This window comes from Molossus molossus, unplaced genomic scaffold (assembly GCF_014108415.1).
Source record: "Molossus molossus isolate mMolMol1 unplaced genomic scaffold, mMolMol1.p scaffold_m16_p_1, whole genome shotgun sequence".
In the NCBI taxonomy this organism is placed as follows: Eukaryota; Metazoa; Chordata; class Mammalia; order Chiroptera; family Molossidae; genus Molossus; species Molossus molossus.
This window is the reverse complement of record NW_023425344.1, coordinates 18,150,983-18,169,910: the sequence shown is the minus strand read 5'-3', so window position 1 is coordinate 18,169,910 and position 18,928 is coordinate 18,150,983. Positions and strand designations below refer to the sequence as shown.

At 35.4% G+C, this 18,928-nt stretch overlaps 1 protein-coding gene across 21 annotated transcripts in view; it reads right to left on the bottom strand.

Moving 5' to 3' along the window:
* Positions 1-18,928, bottom strand: part of RBPJ (recombination signal binding protein for immunoglobulin kappa J region) — a 202,385-nt gene that overhangs the window by 10,577 nt on the left and 172,880 nt on the right. For all 21 annotated transcript variants that reach the window (XM_036279718.1, XM_036279750.1, XM_036279681.1 and 18 more), the window contains 5 exons: positions 15,940-16,035; positions 9,411-9,576; positions 5,126-5,300; positions 998-1,135; positions 731-843 (listed from right to left, as the gene is read on the bottom strand). In XM_036279718.1, the coding sequence (XP_036135611.1) occupies positions 731-843; positions 998-1,135; positions 5,126-5,300; positions 9,411-9,576; positions 15,940-16,035 (688 nt within the window). The remainder of the gene's footprint in view (positions 1-730; positions 844-997; positions 1,136-5,125; positions 5,301-9,410; positions 9,577-15,939; positions 16,036-18,928) is intronic.

Genomic DNA, 18,928 nt, shown 5'->3' with positions numbered 1-18,928 from the left:
GTGGGAGAATAAATTGGTAAAAATTATACATATATTTCTAAAGAAATAAAAATGCCTATGTTTTTGAAAATTTGATCCTATGTTGGGATGCAGCAGGTACCACGAAAAATGAATACAGTACAGCTGCATTAAGAAATCACAATGTAATTTTATAGCGCCCTCTATCGACCATGTTCAGATACACAACCAAAAAGGAAAAATGCTACAAAAACTTATTAAAAATAGTACAACAGGAAGTCGTTAATAATGCATTGATAAAAATTGGCTAATTTCCTTAAAGCATTTTAAACATAAACTGGGGTTTAACTGTTAATTACAAATAGCAGTGATTACTGATATCTCTTTTTAAGTAGAAAAGCATGAGCTTGCCCTGGCCAGTTTGGCTCAGTGTTCAGTGCGATGGCCCGAGGACCAGAGTCGCAGGGTCGATTCTCGTCAGGAGCACAGGCCTTGGTTGCGGTTTTGTCTGCGGCCCTGGTCAGGGTAGTGTGGAAGGCAGCCAATCGATTGTTTCTCTCTCTCCCTCACCCCCTCTCTCTCCTTTCCTCCCTCCCACTCTATCTAAAGATAAATGGAAAATTATCCTTGCATGAGGAAGAAAGGAAAGAAGGGGAGGGGAGGGGAAAAATAAAAGCATGAGCTTGAAGTATATTTTTCATTTGAATGTTGTGGCGTTTCTGTTTTCTTAATTTTTACTACACATATTACTAGAACAAAAGTGGAGCCATACCAGTCTCGGGAGTGCCATGCCAGTAACTGAGCACACAAGCTTGACTGTCTGTCCATAATGGATGTAGCCATCACGAACTGTGAACTCTTCTCCTTCTGACTCATCGTCATCCACTGAGGTGGGTGGAAAAAGAGAGAAAATTGTTATCTTTCAGAATTCATTAATCTGCTCAGGAATACAACAACACAATATATCCATATGTCTTGTTATCAAAAAGAATTTAACAATTTCAGAGTAGAAACAGCAAATGCACATTTTTATACTCACAGAGATGAATGTAAAATGCTCCCCACTGCTGAGAACTGGCATGGAAATTACCTCCTTCTACATGCAAGTATCTGGTACTAACTGTCTGGGATCGAAGCCGATTAAACAGAGCCACCTTTGTTCCTGAGGCAATGCATACTGCAGAGAAAAAAATAGCTGTTTATGTGGGGGGGGGGGGGCGCAGGGCGGGGGATTGGCAGCTGGCAAGTTATGATTGTTCTTTATTATAATTTAATATTTGTATTATATTAAATTAATATTATAATTTAACAGATTCTTTTAACAAGATTTTAACACTCCAAAGAATACAGATAATATCCCCCTAAAAGTCAAGGTAATTCTCATTAATAATTTTAAGGTACAGATATAAAATATGCCCATAAAAATCATCTTTAAATGAGAACTATACAATATGTTAATGCAGTGCTATTCATTAAAGGGAAATTATTTTTAAAATAATAAATGTCCAAAAATGGAAATTGATTAAATAAGTTATAATACCTATTACCTATTTAAATAACATGTATTAAAGGCACTGATAAGAAAATATTTATCTTTTTGGAATATCATTGAATGGAAAAACAGATGCTAAAACACTTGGTATGTGTGGTTCCATTAAGCAAATGTACATATTTTTATGTGATTGCCGGTGTGTCTCCATTGCTCATATCCAATCCTGTAGAGAATATTCATAGGGAGGGGTCTAAAAGGATGTTTACCAAAGTTGATGGTAATTGCCTCTGAATACTGTGATCACCAGAGATTTTAATTTCTTCTAAATACCTTAAAGTATATAGCATTGCATGAATTTTAAAACAACAGCCACATCTATATAAGCAGGAAAATATTCTGAAAATAAAATATGTTCTCTGCCATCAAGAAACGTATTGTGACTAGAGATACAAAGTTGGAGGTTAAATAAAATCCTGTAACTTGATTTAGAAGTAGCCCAAATACACGACATTATATACTTCCTGATGCAAGAACACTTCACCACTATAAAGTGAGCCTTGCCCTCCAGCAACAACAAAAAGACAAAAGAACAACTAACTTAAATCTGATCAAACTTCTAAACTGACTACTGACAAAGACTCTTTCCTTGACCAAATTTTAGACAGGCCCCTCTGAGCCCTCTTTTGACTAGGCCTCTTCCATGGGCCCTGCCACAGGCCCAGTTATTGCAAGAATCCTGCTAAGCCATCCTCCCACTCTGGTTATCTGATCAAGCTCCTTACCATCCCCCAAGCTTTGTATCTGATATCCGAGTCCTGTCCTCAGCAAGTTCCGTCAGACTTGTTTGTCAAAAATCCCCCTACCCATGATGTCTGCTTTTAGTAATTTTCCATGCACTGCTCCTTGCCTATAAATCCCCATTTGTCCTTGCTGTATTTGGAATTGCTCAACTGTACATTGAAGTCTCTTTTCCCCACTGCAACAAGTACTGAATAAAACCTGTCTTTACTACCTTTAACTGTCATGCTCTGTTTCTCTTTAAAACCACCAATTCACAGAGAATACGTTCAACTACACGAAGGAAATGAAATTAGCAAAATCCAGTCTGTGGAAAGCTCTCATGGCTAAATGACTCAGTCTCTTGAATAAATAAGTTGTAAGGAGAATCCACAGATTTTAAATACACAAGGATAGCTCAGCCGGTGTGATTCAGTGGACTGAGCATCATGTCCCATGGACTGAGAGAGGTCCTGGTTCGATTCCTGGTCAGAGCAAATGCCTAGGTTCCAGGCTCAAACCCCAGTGTGGGGCATGAAGGAGGCAGTCAATTGATATTTCTCTCACATTGATGTTTCCCTCTCTCCCTTCCTCTCTCTCTAAAAAATCAATAAGAACATATTAAAATACTCAAGGACATGTCAATACAATATATATTGTATTATTAGTTGGAGCTTATTTAAATTTTTATTCCAACAAAGCGCTAAATAATGACATTTTAGACCATTTTAAATTTTAACACTGACTAGATATTTAATGAAATTATTTCTTTTTAGTTATTTTATAACATGTTTGTTTTCATGTGATCATGTTGTTATGATTATTTTATAAAACAGGAGACCCTATCTTTCAGAGATATTTACAGATGAGAAGATGTCTTGGATTTGCATCAAACTAAAATGAGGGGAGAGAAAAGCCAGAGTGGGATAGGGGTACAGAATGAAGATGAAGTTAAGATCACTGCTGAAGTTAGAACACAGGAGGTTTCATTTCATTATGAAAATAACAATGACTGTGTGGACTAAAAACCATCCAATAGATATAGAAACCTATAAATTCATAATAAAACAAAACAAAACAAAATAAGAACCAAACAAAATGGAAGTCCTAAAACCTCACTGGTCACCTTCAAAGTATATTATTGTTATTCTGCAAATTAATAAATAAGCATTTATCCTGCCTTTCCTCTACTGACTACATTTGAAACAAACTGCTAACAAATGCAGAAATAATGAAAAAAAGAATTAGAAAAGTCACCATTTTGCAGCCCCTGATGAAATATTTGATTTAAGCAGCTATCATCAATGACTACTACAACCATTAGATTAGACTGCTCAGAACTGTGTAATGGATGGACTGGGCTAACAACAGCTCAATTTACTATAATCAACTTTACTATGAAAAGAAGTGGGATGATCAGATATTATATAACTTCTGATTCAATAGAAATGAACATATATAGGGCCAGCTAAATATAAAAGTCTTGAGGTCTAGCCACCAATTTATGGAAAATATGAGACAGAGAAATATGTAATCAGCCAGATCCAGAACATGGAAATTCCACATGAAAAATGATCTGTTTCTTTAACAAATTATAAGAAAGAAATAAAAGTCTGAAGGGGGGGACAGAAAAAACTATTACAGATTAGAATGCATGACCCTTGTTTGGATCCAGTTTTGAATAAGTTAATTGTTAAAGAAACAACAACACAACTGAAATAGTATTTCGGAGACAATGTAATAAATCTGCACATGGCTGGGCTTTTCCATCAAAGAACTGTCAACTTTGTTAGGTGTAACAATGTTTAAAAAGAACGTTATTTGTTAGAGAGTCACTACTACAGAAATGGTAACTGAGAGGATAGGATATCTAAGATATACATTAAAATATTTCAGCAGTTAGAGGAGAAAGAGGTGCTGGTGGTCATGGAGATGATGAAACAGACTTGATAAAAGCCTGCTGAGCCCAGGTGGAAGGTCGGTCACCTTACAGTACTTAAACCCTTTCATTAAGTTTGAAAGTTTTCATAATAAAATGTTAAAAGAAAAACAAATATAGGGATTGAAATGTTTAATTCAAACAGACAGCATTTATTTCTGAGAAATCTAAAAATCTGCTGATGAGACAGAAGTCTCTGCCAAAGCAACCATGTTAAAAATCTTGCGGAGGGTCTCCGGATGGCCTTCCAAAGCCCATTTGATGTAATAGTGTTTCTCAAAAAGGTGCCTTTTTTTTTAATCCATATCACCTGAGGACATTTTTGCATTTATCTTCAGACAGAGCAGGAGGGAGAGAGAGACACACACCAACTGGTTGCCATCCATACAACCCCAACCAGGGCCAGAACAAACTGCAACAGAGGTATGTGCTCTTAGCGGAAACCGAACCCAGGACTCTCTGGTCCAAGGGCTGATGATGCTCCAACCACTGAGCCAAACTGGCCAGGGCTCAAAAAAGGTGCTTTGGACATTCTTGGTAAATCAATTCTGTGTCGAATGAGGACATCTTGACCCAAGACATCCAATACTAACATCACTCCCTCTAGTCACAGTGCAAAAAGAAAAAACACTCCTATTTTTCTAAATGCATCTGGAAAGCAGTGAGGAACCAACTCTAGTTGGGAACCACTTCCCAGACCAGGCATTGCCCATTTTTAATTTTAAAAAAGACAAGAAAGCCCTGGCCGGTTTGGCTCAGCGGTTGGAGCGTCGGCCTGCGGTACAGAAAAAAGACAAGAAAGCAGCAACAATTAATGAATTTTTAGATAAAGTGGGGGCCACAAAAATATTAAAAATGAACTGGCTATCAAAAAGCAATTTTTTATTTTAAAAAAAGTTATATTTATCTTAATTCATGGTGGAAGTTGGGGACATAAAAGAAAACTAAAGTATACATACAGTCAGCATTTTTCAATGACTGCTTCTTTTTGGAAGGTTTGGAGATGACTTTTATCCGCTTGCTGAGGAACACACCAATGTCATCACTGTTGCCATAGAACATCTTTACAGACAACATGAAATGCTTTCTCTTGTCCGAATCAGATATGTACAATGTTTTGGCTGTGCAATAGTTCTGTAAAAGAAAAGGAAACTTTTAATAGCACCAAAAACTTGTTGGTTATGTACCTATAACTCTGTATGGTCATGGCTAGGTTTGATCAGGTTTAAATGCAATAACTTCAATGAGAACCCGAATAAAACAACTATAAAAATTACTGAAATTAATCTCTGAAGACAAAGTACAGCCTCCCTTATCAAGTCTATAAATACTAACACTGTGAACCATTTTACTCTCCCTAAAAGACCTTTAAAAAATAGTATTTTCTTGTTTTGTATAGCTCTACATCTATATCACAGAATTATCAATATAAGTGGTAATTTTTAAAGTTAGAATTTTACAGCTAAAAAAAAAAACTATATCTTTTTGTAAAGAAAATATATAAACAAGGCTATCAACATTCAATCAAATTATGTAAAAAAATTTAGCAGTGGTCCTTCCCAAAATAGTACACAAAATGGGAACAGTAGACTAACCACCTATAAAGTCTAAGGAAAACAACGCTAGTGCTAACTGGATTATTATGCCAGAAATGGCTTATTTGAGTATACTTTAAAGGACTCTTCTTAAAAAAATGTTAACTTTGCCCAATGGAATAATTCATATTACCAAAAGAACTGAATTTAAAGGTACTAGAAAAACTAAACATAGCATGACATTATGTCAGTTTACCAGAAAATGCACTCTGGTAATTAAAAATATAGTATTAAAGAGTTATAGCACTTACAAAATAGCAAAGATACTTGAAAATGCTATTATTTCAAATATATATGAGAATTCTATATATCTTTGTGAATTGGGAAAGGAACTAAATTACTGATCGCCTTTTTCAGACTAGATAAATGATGCTCAAACACAGCTTATTTAAAATATCTGAATGATATTTTTTAAAAGACCAATGTTTTACTTTAAAATTAGGCTAAGCAAGTTTCTCTGACTACCTTCTGCTGTGTGTTTCTTTTAAAAAGCAGGGCAAATGGCACTCACTTAAAGAAATGAGCTAATGTGCCCTAGGTTTTTAATCTTTAAACTTTACTCATAGGCAATTTTAGTAGAACAAATATAATGCCATAGTTTATTTTCTTTCTCAATAGCAAAGTTATATTAAAAAATTTAGATGACATCTTAAATATTTTATACTCAATTAATTACGTTTTTATAAATCCAAAAGTGGTAAAAGCTCTGAGAGACTTCTCTCTGCAGAAGACAAAATTAAGATGAAGCTAATAATAGTAACACACAGTAAGTGAAAACAACAGTAGTTTGCATTCACACAGATCCTTTCACCAAGGATCTCCAAGCATTCAGAGATGTTGTGGCAGGAACCGGGGATAAAAACCTTAAAAAGCATCAATGGTCAACTTAAGCCTCAACTATGGAATTATTCTGCAATATAAGACAAAGACTAGGAATATGGTATCAGTATACTAAAGCAGACAGTTATAGGGAACAAAAATGAAATATGTATCTAAATGAAGGCAATGACATTCTAGTGGGAAATTTTTTTAATGTTAAGATCATTAAATTGGGTGTCAACATTAAGGGATGTGATCAATATCAGAAAACAGAAACTAATGAAACCTAGCAAAAAATGGTAAGAAAGACTGGCAAACGGAAAAGGAAAAAAAGATTAGAGAAGGTTGGACCTACACACAAAGGGCTATATTATTTCTTTTTCAATAATGATAAATTATGCCATTCAATAAATAGACTGTTGAAAGAAAATAATATCACCTTAAATGAATGGAGGTTAAAACAGACAGACAGGAGCAAAGTGTCTCTTTCTGGAGCTCAGCATCCCACCGCTCTTTGCCTACCTGGGCCCAAACATACCCGTTCATATGCCTTTATGTCCCAAGCACATGATTACGTCGTTCTTTCTTCCTAGGATGCCTTCTGCTTACCCTCAACAAGTCTTATTTTATATAGACTTCTCTAATAGCATTTTTCATTGAAACTATTAACATTATTTTAGCTAAAAGGCACTGTGTTACTCTATTAGCAGGATTTTTAAATATTATTAATGCTTGAGCTCTCAGGTATTCTTTTCCTCTTCTATGAATTCCTAGGACTTAGGAAAAGGATATAATAAAAGTTGAAGGAAGATATACTAAGACATGATGATGAGAAAGGCCAGGTGGGGGCAGGGGGTGCTGTTTGTTTGGTATTACTTCCCTTAAAATTGCTGAAAGCTGGATTGGTTAACACAAGCAATAATTAACATAGGCATATACATCGGTCACCAGAATCCCTGGCTTCCTGATACCTTTCTATCTAATCTAAATATTAATTCATAGTACCAAATGTTGAGATACAGCTTGGAGACACAGAACTCTGAGGCTTTCTATGTAAGAGGAAAATAGATACGACATGGCTAAGGCCTATTAGATAAACCCACCGTTTAAATATATCCTTCACTTTGGCTCAAGAGTCATCATTTAGAAATACTTTTTACTGCTGTATTTTCTTTTAAGATAAAACAACCTTGCCCTGGCCAGTTTTGCTCAGTGGTTAGAGTCTGGAGAGACCCGGGTTCGGTTCCCGCTAAGGGCACGTACTTCGGTTGCAGTTTGTCCCCGGCCCTGGTTGGTCGTGCAGGTGGCAGCCACTCGATGTGTCCCTTCACGTCGATGTTTCTCTCTCTCTCCCTTCCTTTCTCTCCCTCCCACTCTATCTGAACAAAAAATGGAAAAATATCCTCGGGTGAGGATAAAAAAAAAAAAAAAGATAAAACAACCTTGCCCAGCCAGTGTGGCTCAGTGGTTGAGTGCTGACCCATGCACCAAGAGGTCGCTGGTTCAATTCCGTGTCAGGGCACATGCCCAGGTTGTGGGCCAAATCCCCAGTGGGGGGCATGCAGGAGACAGCCAATTGATGTTCTCTCTCGTTGATGTTTCTGTCTCTCTCTACCTCTCCCTTCCTCTCTCTCTAAAAATCAATAAAGGGGGAGGGGGGGAAGATGAAACAACCTTTGCCCTGGCCGGTTTGGCTCAGTGGTTGAAGCATCGGCCTGCGGACCAGAGAGTCCTGGGTTCGGTTCCCGCTAGGGGCACACACCAAAAAAAAAAAGGATAAAACAACCTTTATTGTAATAAGTTTTATTGTAAACCTAACTTGAATTACATAGTTGACAAGTCTTAGTGACAAAAACTATAAAGATACAAATGACATAAAAATACTCAAATCTATAAAAGGATGACATTAAGGCTTCTTATTGCTCATTATCTATAAAAGGACTAAAATTGAACCTGAAAGTACAAATTCTTTAGCTCACCACCTTCAATGTTGCCTTCTAACCCCCATCCCTAGTGCAACTATAACACAGCAAACATTAAGACATTCAATAAAAATATAATGAATTTAAAAAATAGCTTTGTATGCACTATATTAAAAGACATGTATGTGCTCACTGAGATCAGAACTAACCATTTTCGAAATTTTAATATCAAGGGAAAACAAATATTAAATGCTAAGTTAATAAGGAACTATGTTTGAATTCCAAAGGTACAAATGAAAATGGCTGCTTTCTAAATTTATAAAATACAATTAGTAAAACTAATTCATAAATTTTATTCCCTAGAACATTAATCAAAGAAAATTTCCTAAAAGTTTGAGTGAAACTAATTGTGGCTATGCTTACCTATAGCATAGATCTACTCCACACAGAGGCTAGGTAAAATATTTATGATCTTTAAAACCCAGGTAAATGCTAAAGGATAAGAATGTATCTATATCACTTCACTCTAGCACAAGACTATGATTAAGAGAGCATAGTAAAATACTATTGGACTATGTCTTTATCATTATTTAAGTATCACACCCCTGTCAGATGAGTGATTAGCCTCCTAAATATATCACTTCCAATGGAAATCTGATTCACAGTCTGGTAAAACTGCTAGCAAGCTGAGTGCCACCATTAGATATTAACAGCTTGAGCTCCATGAATCATGACTAGACCACAGCTATTTGAGAAGTTTATTTCTGGTTCTGACTTATGTATTGAAAAAATTGCTATTGGTAGCCACAGGGGGGAGGGGAGAGAGGAATCACTACCACAAAAACAAATAAGGAAACTACATTCTGGTACCATAGTGCATTTATGGGAAATCAACAGCTTTAATGTACCTTTCCTTCCAAGTTCAGCTGCTGCATTTCTTGGTCACTATTTCCTATTCCAATAAATGCACATGGTTGAGACTCTTGTTCAGAACAACCATCCCGCTCCATTTGTTCTTTTTTTTTCTTCCATCCACTGCCCATAAGATACACACAAGGAGGTGGGCAAAAAAACCTGAAACAATTAAAACAAAAACAATGCAATTAGATTTTTAAAAAGCACTTCCTTGTCTTGAACATATGAATATAAAATCATATTGAATTGTACTAAGTTCCTAAGGAAGCCTTTTATAATGTAAATAATCATGTTGATGGCACAGAAATCAAGACTTCCACTAAGACTGCATTTGTTCAGGTAAGGCTCATCTATGTTGGAGTTATGCATTCAGTTAATTCAGAATTCTGAACTAATGAAGTTCAGCAAATCCAATATGCTCTAACATATTACCAAACATGATACGCCACCACAGAGTCTGCAATTGCCAAACAAGGTCTCAAAATTATGTAATGTTAATTAATGACATTATTGTTATGATATTACACTTAACTTTATTTGATAATTAACCTAGAAAAGAATCAGAGCAATGCCCAATGTAGAAACTTTCAAAATAGTACTAAAACTAGGTAAAATTAAAAGCAAAGTGGATGATCACTAAATTACTATACTTTATACATCTTACACCCTCAACACCTGGTGGATGGAGATGAATGAAAGAATAATATACTGCATCCTTTCACCTCACAGACTACCAATAGCTTTGTTTTGCTGATTGCCAAAAACCTGCCCTCATAAATTCTTCCCATCTAGAATAATTTTCTTATAATCTTCTCTTTAGCAATTAAAAAAATATCGATTTCAAAGCCTAGCTTAAGCCCCATATTTTACATAGTTCAGACCATCAATGCAGTCCTTACATAGGTTATAATTTCCTTTTGCTCAGTTATACACACTGACTTGTACGCACTTTAAAACATTTATGCTATGTCTCATAAAGGGGCCTGAAAACTCAAATACCTACTGAAATATTAACCAAGTAAGTAATGTAAATGGTGAACCAGGTGTACAAGAAATAAGTAGGAAAATCCTTTAATTACCCAAAGAAGAAGGTTCTCTCCCTCCTTTCTTGAACCACACAGCCCTCATGGTAATTCCCACTTTTTATATAGTTACGAGTATAGGAAAATTTTTCTTAATTCTTTTAAGACCACTGTAAGAAAAACAAGAGCTTAAATACAATGATAATTAGCCAGTGATGTGTGGCTCTGATGGTAAGAAAACAACAGGGAATGGCAAGCTTGTGAGTATACACCCCATCACACTGTTGAACTACAGGTATGTGGACCCAGTATTGGTCACATCCTTCAATTTGTTCAACTGATGCCAGAAATCAAGTTTTTATATAATTTCTAACTTTATAACTTGGCCACTGATTTATGCTTTTTAACACTTTTAAGCCAATAATGTGCAGGCTTAAAAAAGAAAGCTGTACACATACAGATATGTGTAAGTACACACACAGCCACTGCAGACTGGCCTTCCTACCGGTAGTAATAGTTCTTGTTTTCTTCCCTCTTAACACCTACTACAATGCTGATTGGAATGAATCAAAATATATCATGGCACCTATTTTTTGCTCACTTTTTAAGGACTACTTCAGAGGGAATCTACATATAATTTATAAGTAGGCTGGGTTTATTTAATAATATTAATTCACCGATTTTTTAATCACATCCTTAATCTGTACCAGGAGCTAGAAATAGTTTTTTAAAAAATAAAAAATAGGACAAAAATTTCTGCCCTAATGCAACTCACATTCTAATAGAAGAGACAAACAATTTTTTAAAAAGATAAATGAGTAAAATAATGTATATGGTCTGTTAGCTGGTGACAAGTACTGAGAGAAAAGAAAATAAAGTAGGAAAGGGGTAGTTAAATTGTTGAGGACCCAGTGGCTGGGTAACGGTTCCACAGGAAGGTGACCTAGAGTCACAGCTATAGCCATGGGGATCTGAAGTCAGAGCAGCAGCAGGGGAAGAGCAAGTGCACAAGCTCTAAAGCAGGAAGGACTGCAATGATGGTAGGGAAACAAACAGACCAGGTGGCTGAACAGACAGGAGGAGGAGAGAACAATAAAGAGGTCAGGGGTAATGGGAGAGTAAACCAAGTAGGCCCTTGGGGATCAAGCTGAGTAAGGAGGGAAGCCTCGGAAGTCTCCTCATATTTATCTAACTCATCAGAGCAGCTTTCATGCCCGTACACTTTCACTGTGGCCCGGACACAGAGGTCACAGCTGAGGCAGTGGGCTCAGCTCCAGGTCACTCCAAGTTTGGAGGGATTCCTGAATTAGCTGGGCTACTCCTGGAATTGGCTCGACTCAAGTCTACACCAGGAATCTTTCTGGCCTGTAATGCTGAGAGCTACCCAATGCTCACCATGCACAGACTCAAACACCTAACTGGCATACTGTCAGGAGGCTGAGAAGACATCAATTTCTGGAAACTTGTCTTCTATTAGTATTTTACTCAATAATGGTATTAAGACTCCTTAGTAAATTGATATACCAGCTATGAAATTCAAAATGCTGTGCTTTAGTATAGTGTATCAAATATAGTAGTCACATCTCAACAAGTTTTCATAAAAAGTACTTTTATTTCACATCTGGAAAATATAAAGAGGGCAGAAACTGTAAAAGATTGGGTAGTGCTGGCTCTTTCATGTTAAAATGGCATGAAACAAGCAGGGTATAAAAATTAGACGGGAGGCAAGAAATTCTTTATCACTCAAAATATTGACCAAGGTTCTTTACTGAAAGTGGTTTTACTATCATGTAATAAACAAACAAAAAAAGTCTCTTCAACTGCCTCTGAGCTAGCCCTGTTTGTTTTTTTAATCAATTCTACAACTATTCAAAAAAGTTATAATGCAAGAAAACAGCAAATCCAACATAATCTAAAACGGATTATTTCTATAGTGTGGTGATGAATCATTTTAACAATATTTTAAACAGCCTAATATTACTACCACCCATAAACAGAGAATGAATCAAAGTTTCATTTCCAAAGACTTCAGTACTATATAATAAAATAGAAGACAGAATATGTACAAAAAAAAAAGAGGAAGAATACAGACAACAGAAAGGAAATTAAAGGAGTAGAGATAAGGAAAAAAAAAACCCTAATTAACAATAAAAATTAAAGTACACCTTTATAATGAGGTGTGAAACAGAAGAGTTTTAAAATATGAATAGGTCGCTAATATGTACCAAACACTCAGTGAGTGAAAAATCTGACCATCAAGAGGCCAGCTTAGAGGCCAGCTTAGAGTTTAACAGCAGCTATGGAAGAAAATCCTATCAAACAATGTGCCTTTATTTTCTAATCTTTCCCAGAAGCTGTAGCTAAGCAAGTATGACAAACAATGTTTTTTTCTGCCACTTGGCGGCGATATGCACACATTTATGATTTTACTCATTTCCTAGATCAGTAAGTCTTTATTTTCAGAGAATGATTCAACAACTTTTCCTTCAAATCCTGAAGTGAGATCTGAAAAATACCTTACAGATTCAAAAGACTTTTTATTCACCCCCAATATTTAAAATAGGTTAGATGAAATCTAAGCACATCATTTACATTATCTGACTACCTTTCCAGAATCATTTTCCCTTTAATAACTATCCAATTGAAAAGCAAAAAACAAACAAACATGGAACTGTCTGCACCCCCCCAGTTATCTCAATTAATACATTCTCAGAACAACTTCAGAATCATAGTCTATTTACCTAAATGGCTTTAGTCTTAACAGCATCACCATCACCTTCACCACTGCTTAACCACTTCCTTAGACAAAGTTGAAGGAATGTTAGTGTCAAATGGCATTCCCATTTCTTTAACGGAAAACATCCTCTAGACAAAATAATCTTTAAAAGTTTATTTTTCAACTTGCAAAGACCTTTTTCAATGAAAAGGTAAAACTAATCACTAACATAAATGGGATACCAGATGCACTAAGCAAACAAATTTTGTTATCAGGCACAAAAGTTAGTATCAAGAACAACTTATAATTTTAGCATAAAATTTCCTGACCAAATTTTTCTAGCATCATTCAATGAAGTTATTTTAAATGCTAAGACTGTGGTCGTGTCCGCAGGTTACTTCACGCTTTATCCCTTAGCAGCTTTTCAGAAAAGCCTGAATCTGGATCAACAAGAAAGAAGGCACATCTTCCTCTTCCCACGGGGCACTCCACCAATGAGTAAGGGACCAGACCTCTTCCAGTAAAGCTGGACTGCATGAATATTTTCTTACTACTAATACTTTAAAAAACAAGTAATTTTAACAATTTTCTACCTTTACTGTAAAACTAATATATGTCCACTCTAGAAACTTTAATACCACCAATTTTAACTTGATAAGCCACTATAGCTTCATATTCATATAATTTTAACAGTGACTAATAAACATGAACCTTATCTAGATATAGATGTAACTTATTGAGTAGCTCTTCCCTTCTGTTATCTTCTCTGGGCCTGATACCTATCATAGTACGGAACTGCATCCTCATTTTTAAAATTCCCAGTAAAGATCCTTTTGCATTACACCTGGCACCTAACAGGTTATTAGAAATAAAGAATAAATGAGTTAATGAATGAATCCAATTGAACTAAATGCATCTTCAAAAATTCAGAGAAAGGAAAGCAGCACTGCCCAAGTTGGCAGCAATACAGTCTAATCATATTTCCATCAGATCTAGCCCAGCCGCACTAGCTGATGGTAAAGGAATAATTGTAGGCAAAGTTAAGTTTATTTACAAAGTTTGTGCTCTTTAGACACACTAACCTCTTCATCCTCAAGCCCTGGTCTAAATAACCAACACTCAAACACAAAATGGAAGGCTAAGAAAATTAGGGTAATAAAAGAATAAGAAACTTGGAATTATAGCCTCAGGAGTTCTAATCCTGGCTGCACTGATTTCTAACTAAGGTGAACCTGGGCATACATAGTCTTTGATTTTTATTTTCCTCATTCACAGAATGGGAATTATAGTGTACCTATTTACAAGATTATCCTAAGAATTAAAATTTTAAAACTTTTGTAATGACATTTCCAAAACAATGCTTGGCTCATAACTGGGAAACGTTTTTTCTTGAAATTCAATATGAGATACAAGGCTAATGTGAGAATCGTCTCAAGTAATGAAAGTATTGCCTTGCACTGTTTTGCTTAGGAAAATAACATTACAAAAACCAAAAAACATATTATCAGCTATGCATCACACACTACACACACACACACTCTCTCTCTCTCTCTCTCTCAATTTCAAGTATCAACTTCATGAAAGAAAGGGCCACTGTCTTGACTTGGTTTCTATGTCCCAAACTGCAAATACCAGCTTTTTCCAATATTTAACTCTAAATCAGATGATTAAGTTCTATTAGTAAAGTAAGATAAAAATAATCAGAAATTTAGCAAGCTTGAGTAAGGATAAAAAAGAACACTTGGCAGTATGAGACCTAAATACTATTTTTACTTGTTCATCCTCTTTGAGGACAAAATTATCATTAAATAGCTTCACCTTCTTTTTAGTTCAGAGCTGGAGAGAACATTAAGAGACTCCTTAATCTTCTAGCATGCAATTTAATTATATTCTTACATTTCACTTCTTTTATACATATGCTAAGATACTCTTTATCTCACAAACTCTGCGATCCACCCTTTCCTTTCAACCCAATTCCCAAACTTGAGTTTTTGTTCCTTTTCCCACTTTAGTTTGGTGCTTTCTAGCCAATCCAAAAAATCTTCCACCTTCCCCCACAAGCAAGCCTTTTGTCCTTGAGATGCTTCACACAAAAATGCTGTCTGAAAGACAAAGACTGGAGAAGCTATTAACCAGAAAATTCTAGGAACCAAGTGAAAAAACAAAAAGCCTAAGTCCACAATTATACATCAAAAATGCTTAAATTTATAAGATTCTGTGACAAGTACTAAACACAAAGATCACTTTGTTATAATTTAATTTTGACCAATCTTATTTCTAAGTCATTTCTGTAGTACCCGTATTTACATAGTACTAACTCAGCTTTGCTGTGTTGTTGTTGTTTTTTGCTGTTTTCTTCTTAATCTGAACAGGCACAGGGTCAAGGTGGAGAGGGCTGGGAGCTATTTTCTTTATAATCACTCTATAGTTTAGCATTTTCCTTTTTAAAAGGATACTTTTGAGCCACATTTGTTTATAAAACTACATTTTCAACCAAAAGGAAGGAGCTAATAATATATCACAGAAATACTTACACAACATCATGCAGCCCAAAAGAAAAATTATAGATTATTACATTTTGTGATGATCAGGGATTCAGCCAGGTCTTTACTAAATCTGACACAATTCACTTTGTTTCTCCCTCAATAGAGACAAATCCCCTATTTTTCATTTTGTACTTGCAAATAACTCAAGAGAAACCATTCTCTTACTTGTCTATTTGCACATCATTTGCAAATTCATGAGACAGCTACAATGAACTATACACCAGAAAAATAATCTTACCTTTTTTCATTTCCATATGACTTCTGTGCAACTTTTGCGTGAAGAATAAGTACTGTTTGATCCCCTCGCTCTTTTAAATAATTCCGCATAGCTTCCCTAAAATAGAACACAAATATTACTATTACAGGGGTGAAATTTAGAATATTATTTACTATGCTCTGTAATGAGAAAAATGCTTATGAATATTTTTAAACAAGCAAATCTAAAAACAAAAACAGTAAGGCTTAAAAGAAACCCATGAACTGAGTTTAAAGAATATTATACAACGGGGGCAATAAATTCTGTTCATCTTCAACCCTATACTTTGTCTTTAAGAGAAGAAACTGTCCTTCTTTTTTGTAATTTATAATGTAACTGAATTAAACCACAATTACAATTTCTAGAACCACTATGTATATTGCTAATTTTGCTTTAAACTGTTCATAAAATTAATGGCATGCAATTCTTTATATTATTGATATAATTATCAGAACAAGTGTTTTTCATTGAATACAAAGCCATAAAAAATCACTAGATCATCCAAATTTATTACTATATTTTCTTAAAATAACAAACCTTATATAAGGACTAAGAAAGGGCTATCATTTATATACAAACACAATTACTAAATTAAATTTGGGGGGGAACAATATTAATTCTTTCAAGTACAAAGTACTCCAACTATCTATTCATTATGTATAAATTATATAAAAAGTTAAATATGTTAAATATATTTATTCACCCAATTATTTTGGTAAGCAGTACTGAGTATAAACAACACAAGGTCTACACACGAAAATTTTACAATTCTGTATCAGCAGAATCCCAATTCTAAAGATGTTTCACATATTACAAAATTAAAGTTTAAAAGACAATCATCAAGAAACACTTAAATGCTATTTTATTTAAATTATAAATAAGAAACAAATGTATTAGGATAGCTACACAACAGTAAGTTATTAAATGTGGGAATTCTAGGCTGTAGCATTTTACAGAAACTAAGTGGCCTAACCTCATCCAGCCTCAGCAATGCTGACCTAACACAAAGTGGTTGAGTGGATTGAGTGAGATAATCTAGAAGACAGCATTTATGTTTACTAACTGAAAACCTGTTAGCTGCAAGGCAGGGCAGGTAACAATGGGATCCAATATATTGAGAATTAATACCTATCCCTTAAAAGGGACTTAAAAGTTCAGTCAGTGAAGACAACTTAGAAAACAAATTGTAATGAAATACATTATCCAAATAGAAGTATGAACAGAAGTACCAATAAGGAAATGTCTATGGAAAGGAGGGGAGGGGTGATAAAAGACTACATGCTAGAAAAATTTCTTAGAAGAGGTAAATTCTGAAGTAACAGGAAGACACAGTCATGAATGACCTTGCACATTTGGGTACAGTGAGATACTCAAGCTGAGGATTAAGGTGGCCAAAATGACAAAATAGCAGCTAATATCTCGAGTACTTACTATGTGCCAGGCACATAACTAAGCACTTAAAATGCACTATTTCATTTCATCCTTGAAATACAAAAAGGTTATGTCGTGCCTAATACCTTGCAATTAAGAAGTGGCAGTTAGGAACTAGAATCTCAGATTTTACACTAAGCCATCGCAGTGAATAAAGCTGACAAGTTGGGGAGTCAAACTGTGAAAGGCATGCCAAAACCCATGGAAATCTGACATCTGTAAACTTAAATACTCAGTATGAAAGTTTAAGCTAACTCAAATATCACTCTAATAGATGAGAATCCAAATGATAGCAGTTAAGCCCAGCCAGTGTGGCTCAGTGGATTGAGTGTCATCCCATGGACTGAGAGGTCCCGGTTTGATTCTCAGTCAGGGTACATGCCCAGGTTGCAGGCTCCATCCTCAGTGGGGGGTATGCAGGAGGCAGCAGATTGATGTTTCTCCTCTCACATCAATGTTTCTATCTCTCTCTCCTTTCTACTCTCTAAAAAAAAAAAAAAAAAAACAATAAAAACATATTTTTAAAAAAATAATAGCAGTTAATAAAAATATTGACACCTAGAGAAAACTTTTTAAAAAATTTTTTAAATCCATATTTTTGACAATTGAGAAAAGATCATTTAATTTTATCTTTACCCCTTTATAGAAAAACATCATGAATGGAACTTGGATTTTTCAATCTACACAAAAGGCAATAAAAGATCCTGAAGTCTTTTAAACAATTGATTTTCCTGCTTAGTTAGTTAATTCTAGTGGTGGAATAGAGAAAGCACTAGAGAGCAGAGACAAGACTAACTTGAAAAAAGGACTAAGAAAGAGGCAATAAAAAACAGTAGAAAAGATGGAAAAGACTTAGTAACTTTTTTTTTCTTTTTTTATCCTCACCCGAGAACATTTTTTCTTTTTTTTGTTCAGATAGAGTGGGAGGGAGAGAGAGGAAGAGAGAGAGAAACATTGACGTGAAAGGTACACATCGAGTGGCTGCCACCCGCACAACCCAACCAGGGCCAGGGAGAAACTGCAACCAAGATATATTCCCTTAGCAGGAACTGAACCGGGGTCTCTCTGGACCACAGGCCAACGCTCTAACCGCTGAGCCAAAACGGCCAGGGAGACTTAGTAACTCTGTATCTTTTGTTTTGGGAGAAGTGGGTATATATTAAAAGGTTCCGTCTGACAAATGTCAACGCCGACGCACCCCAAACCTCCATGCTGGAAGTATTCAACAGGTTCTTGGAAATAACCATCTGTAGTTCCACAGAGTGGTATATAGTTGGCAAGTGAAGCCATGGAAGTGAATGAAATCTCCCAGAATGCAAATGCAGTGATAGGAGAATCAAGAACAAAATGTATAAAATGAATGAATGGAGCACAACTAGTAAGGGGCAGAACTGAGACTGTTTATTAGAGGCTACGGAAGCAAACAACCTCGAAAGAAACACGGGAACAATCAAAAGAAGAGATGCTGCAGAGATCAAAGTCACTTATAGTAAGAAGTCTTAACAAATGCCAGCTAACAAGAGAGCTTTGCAAGTTATTT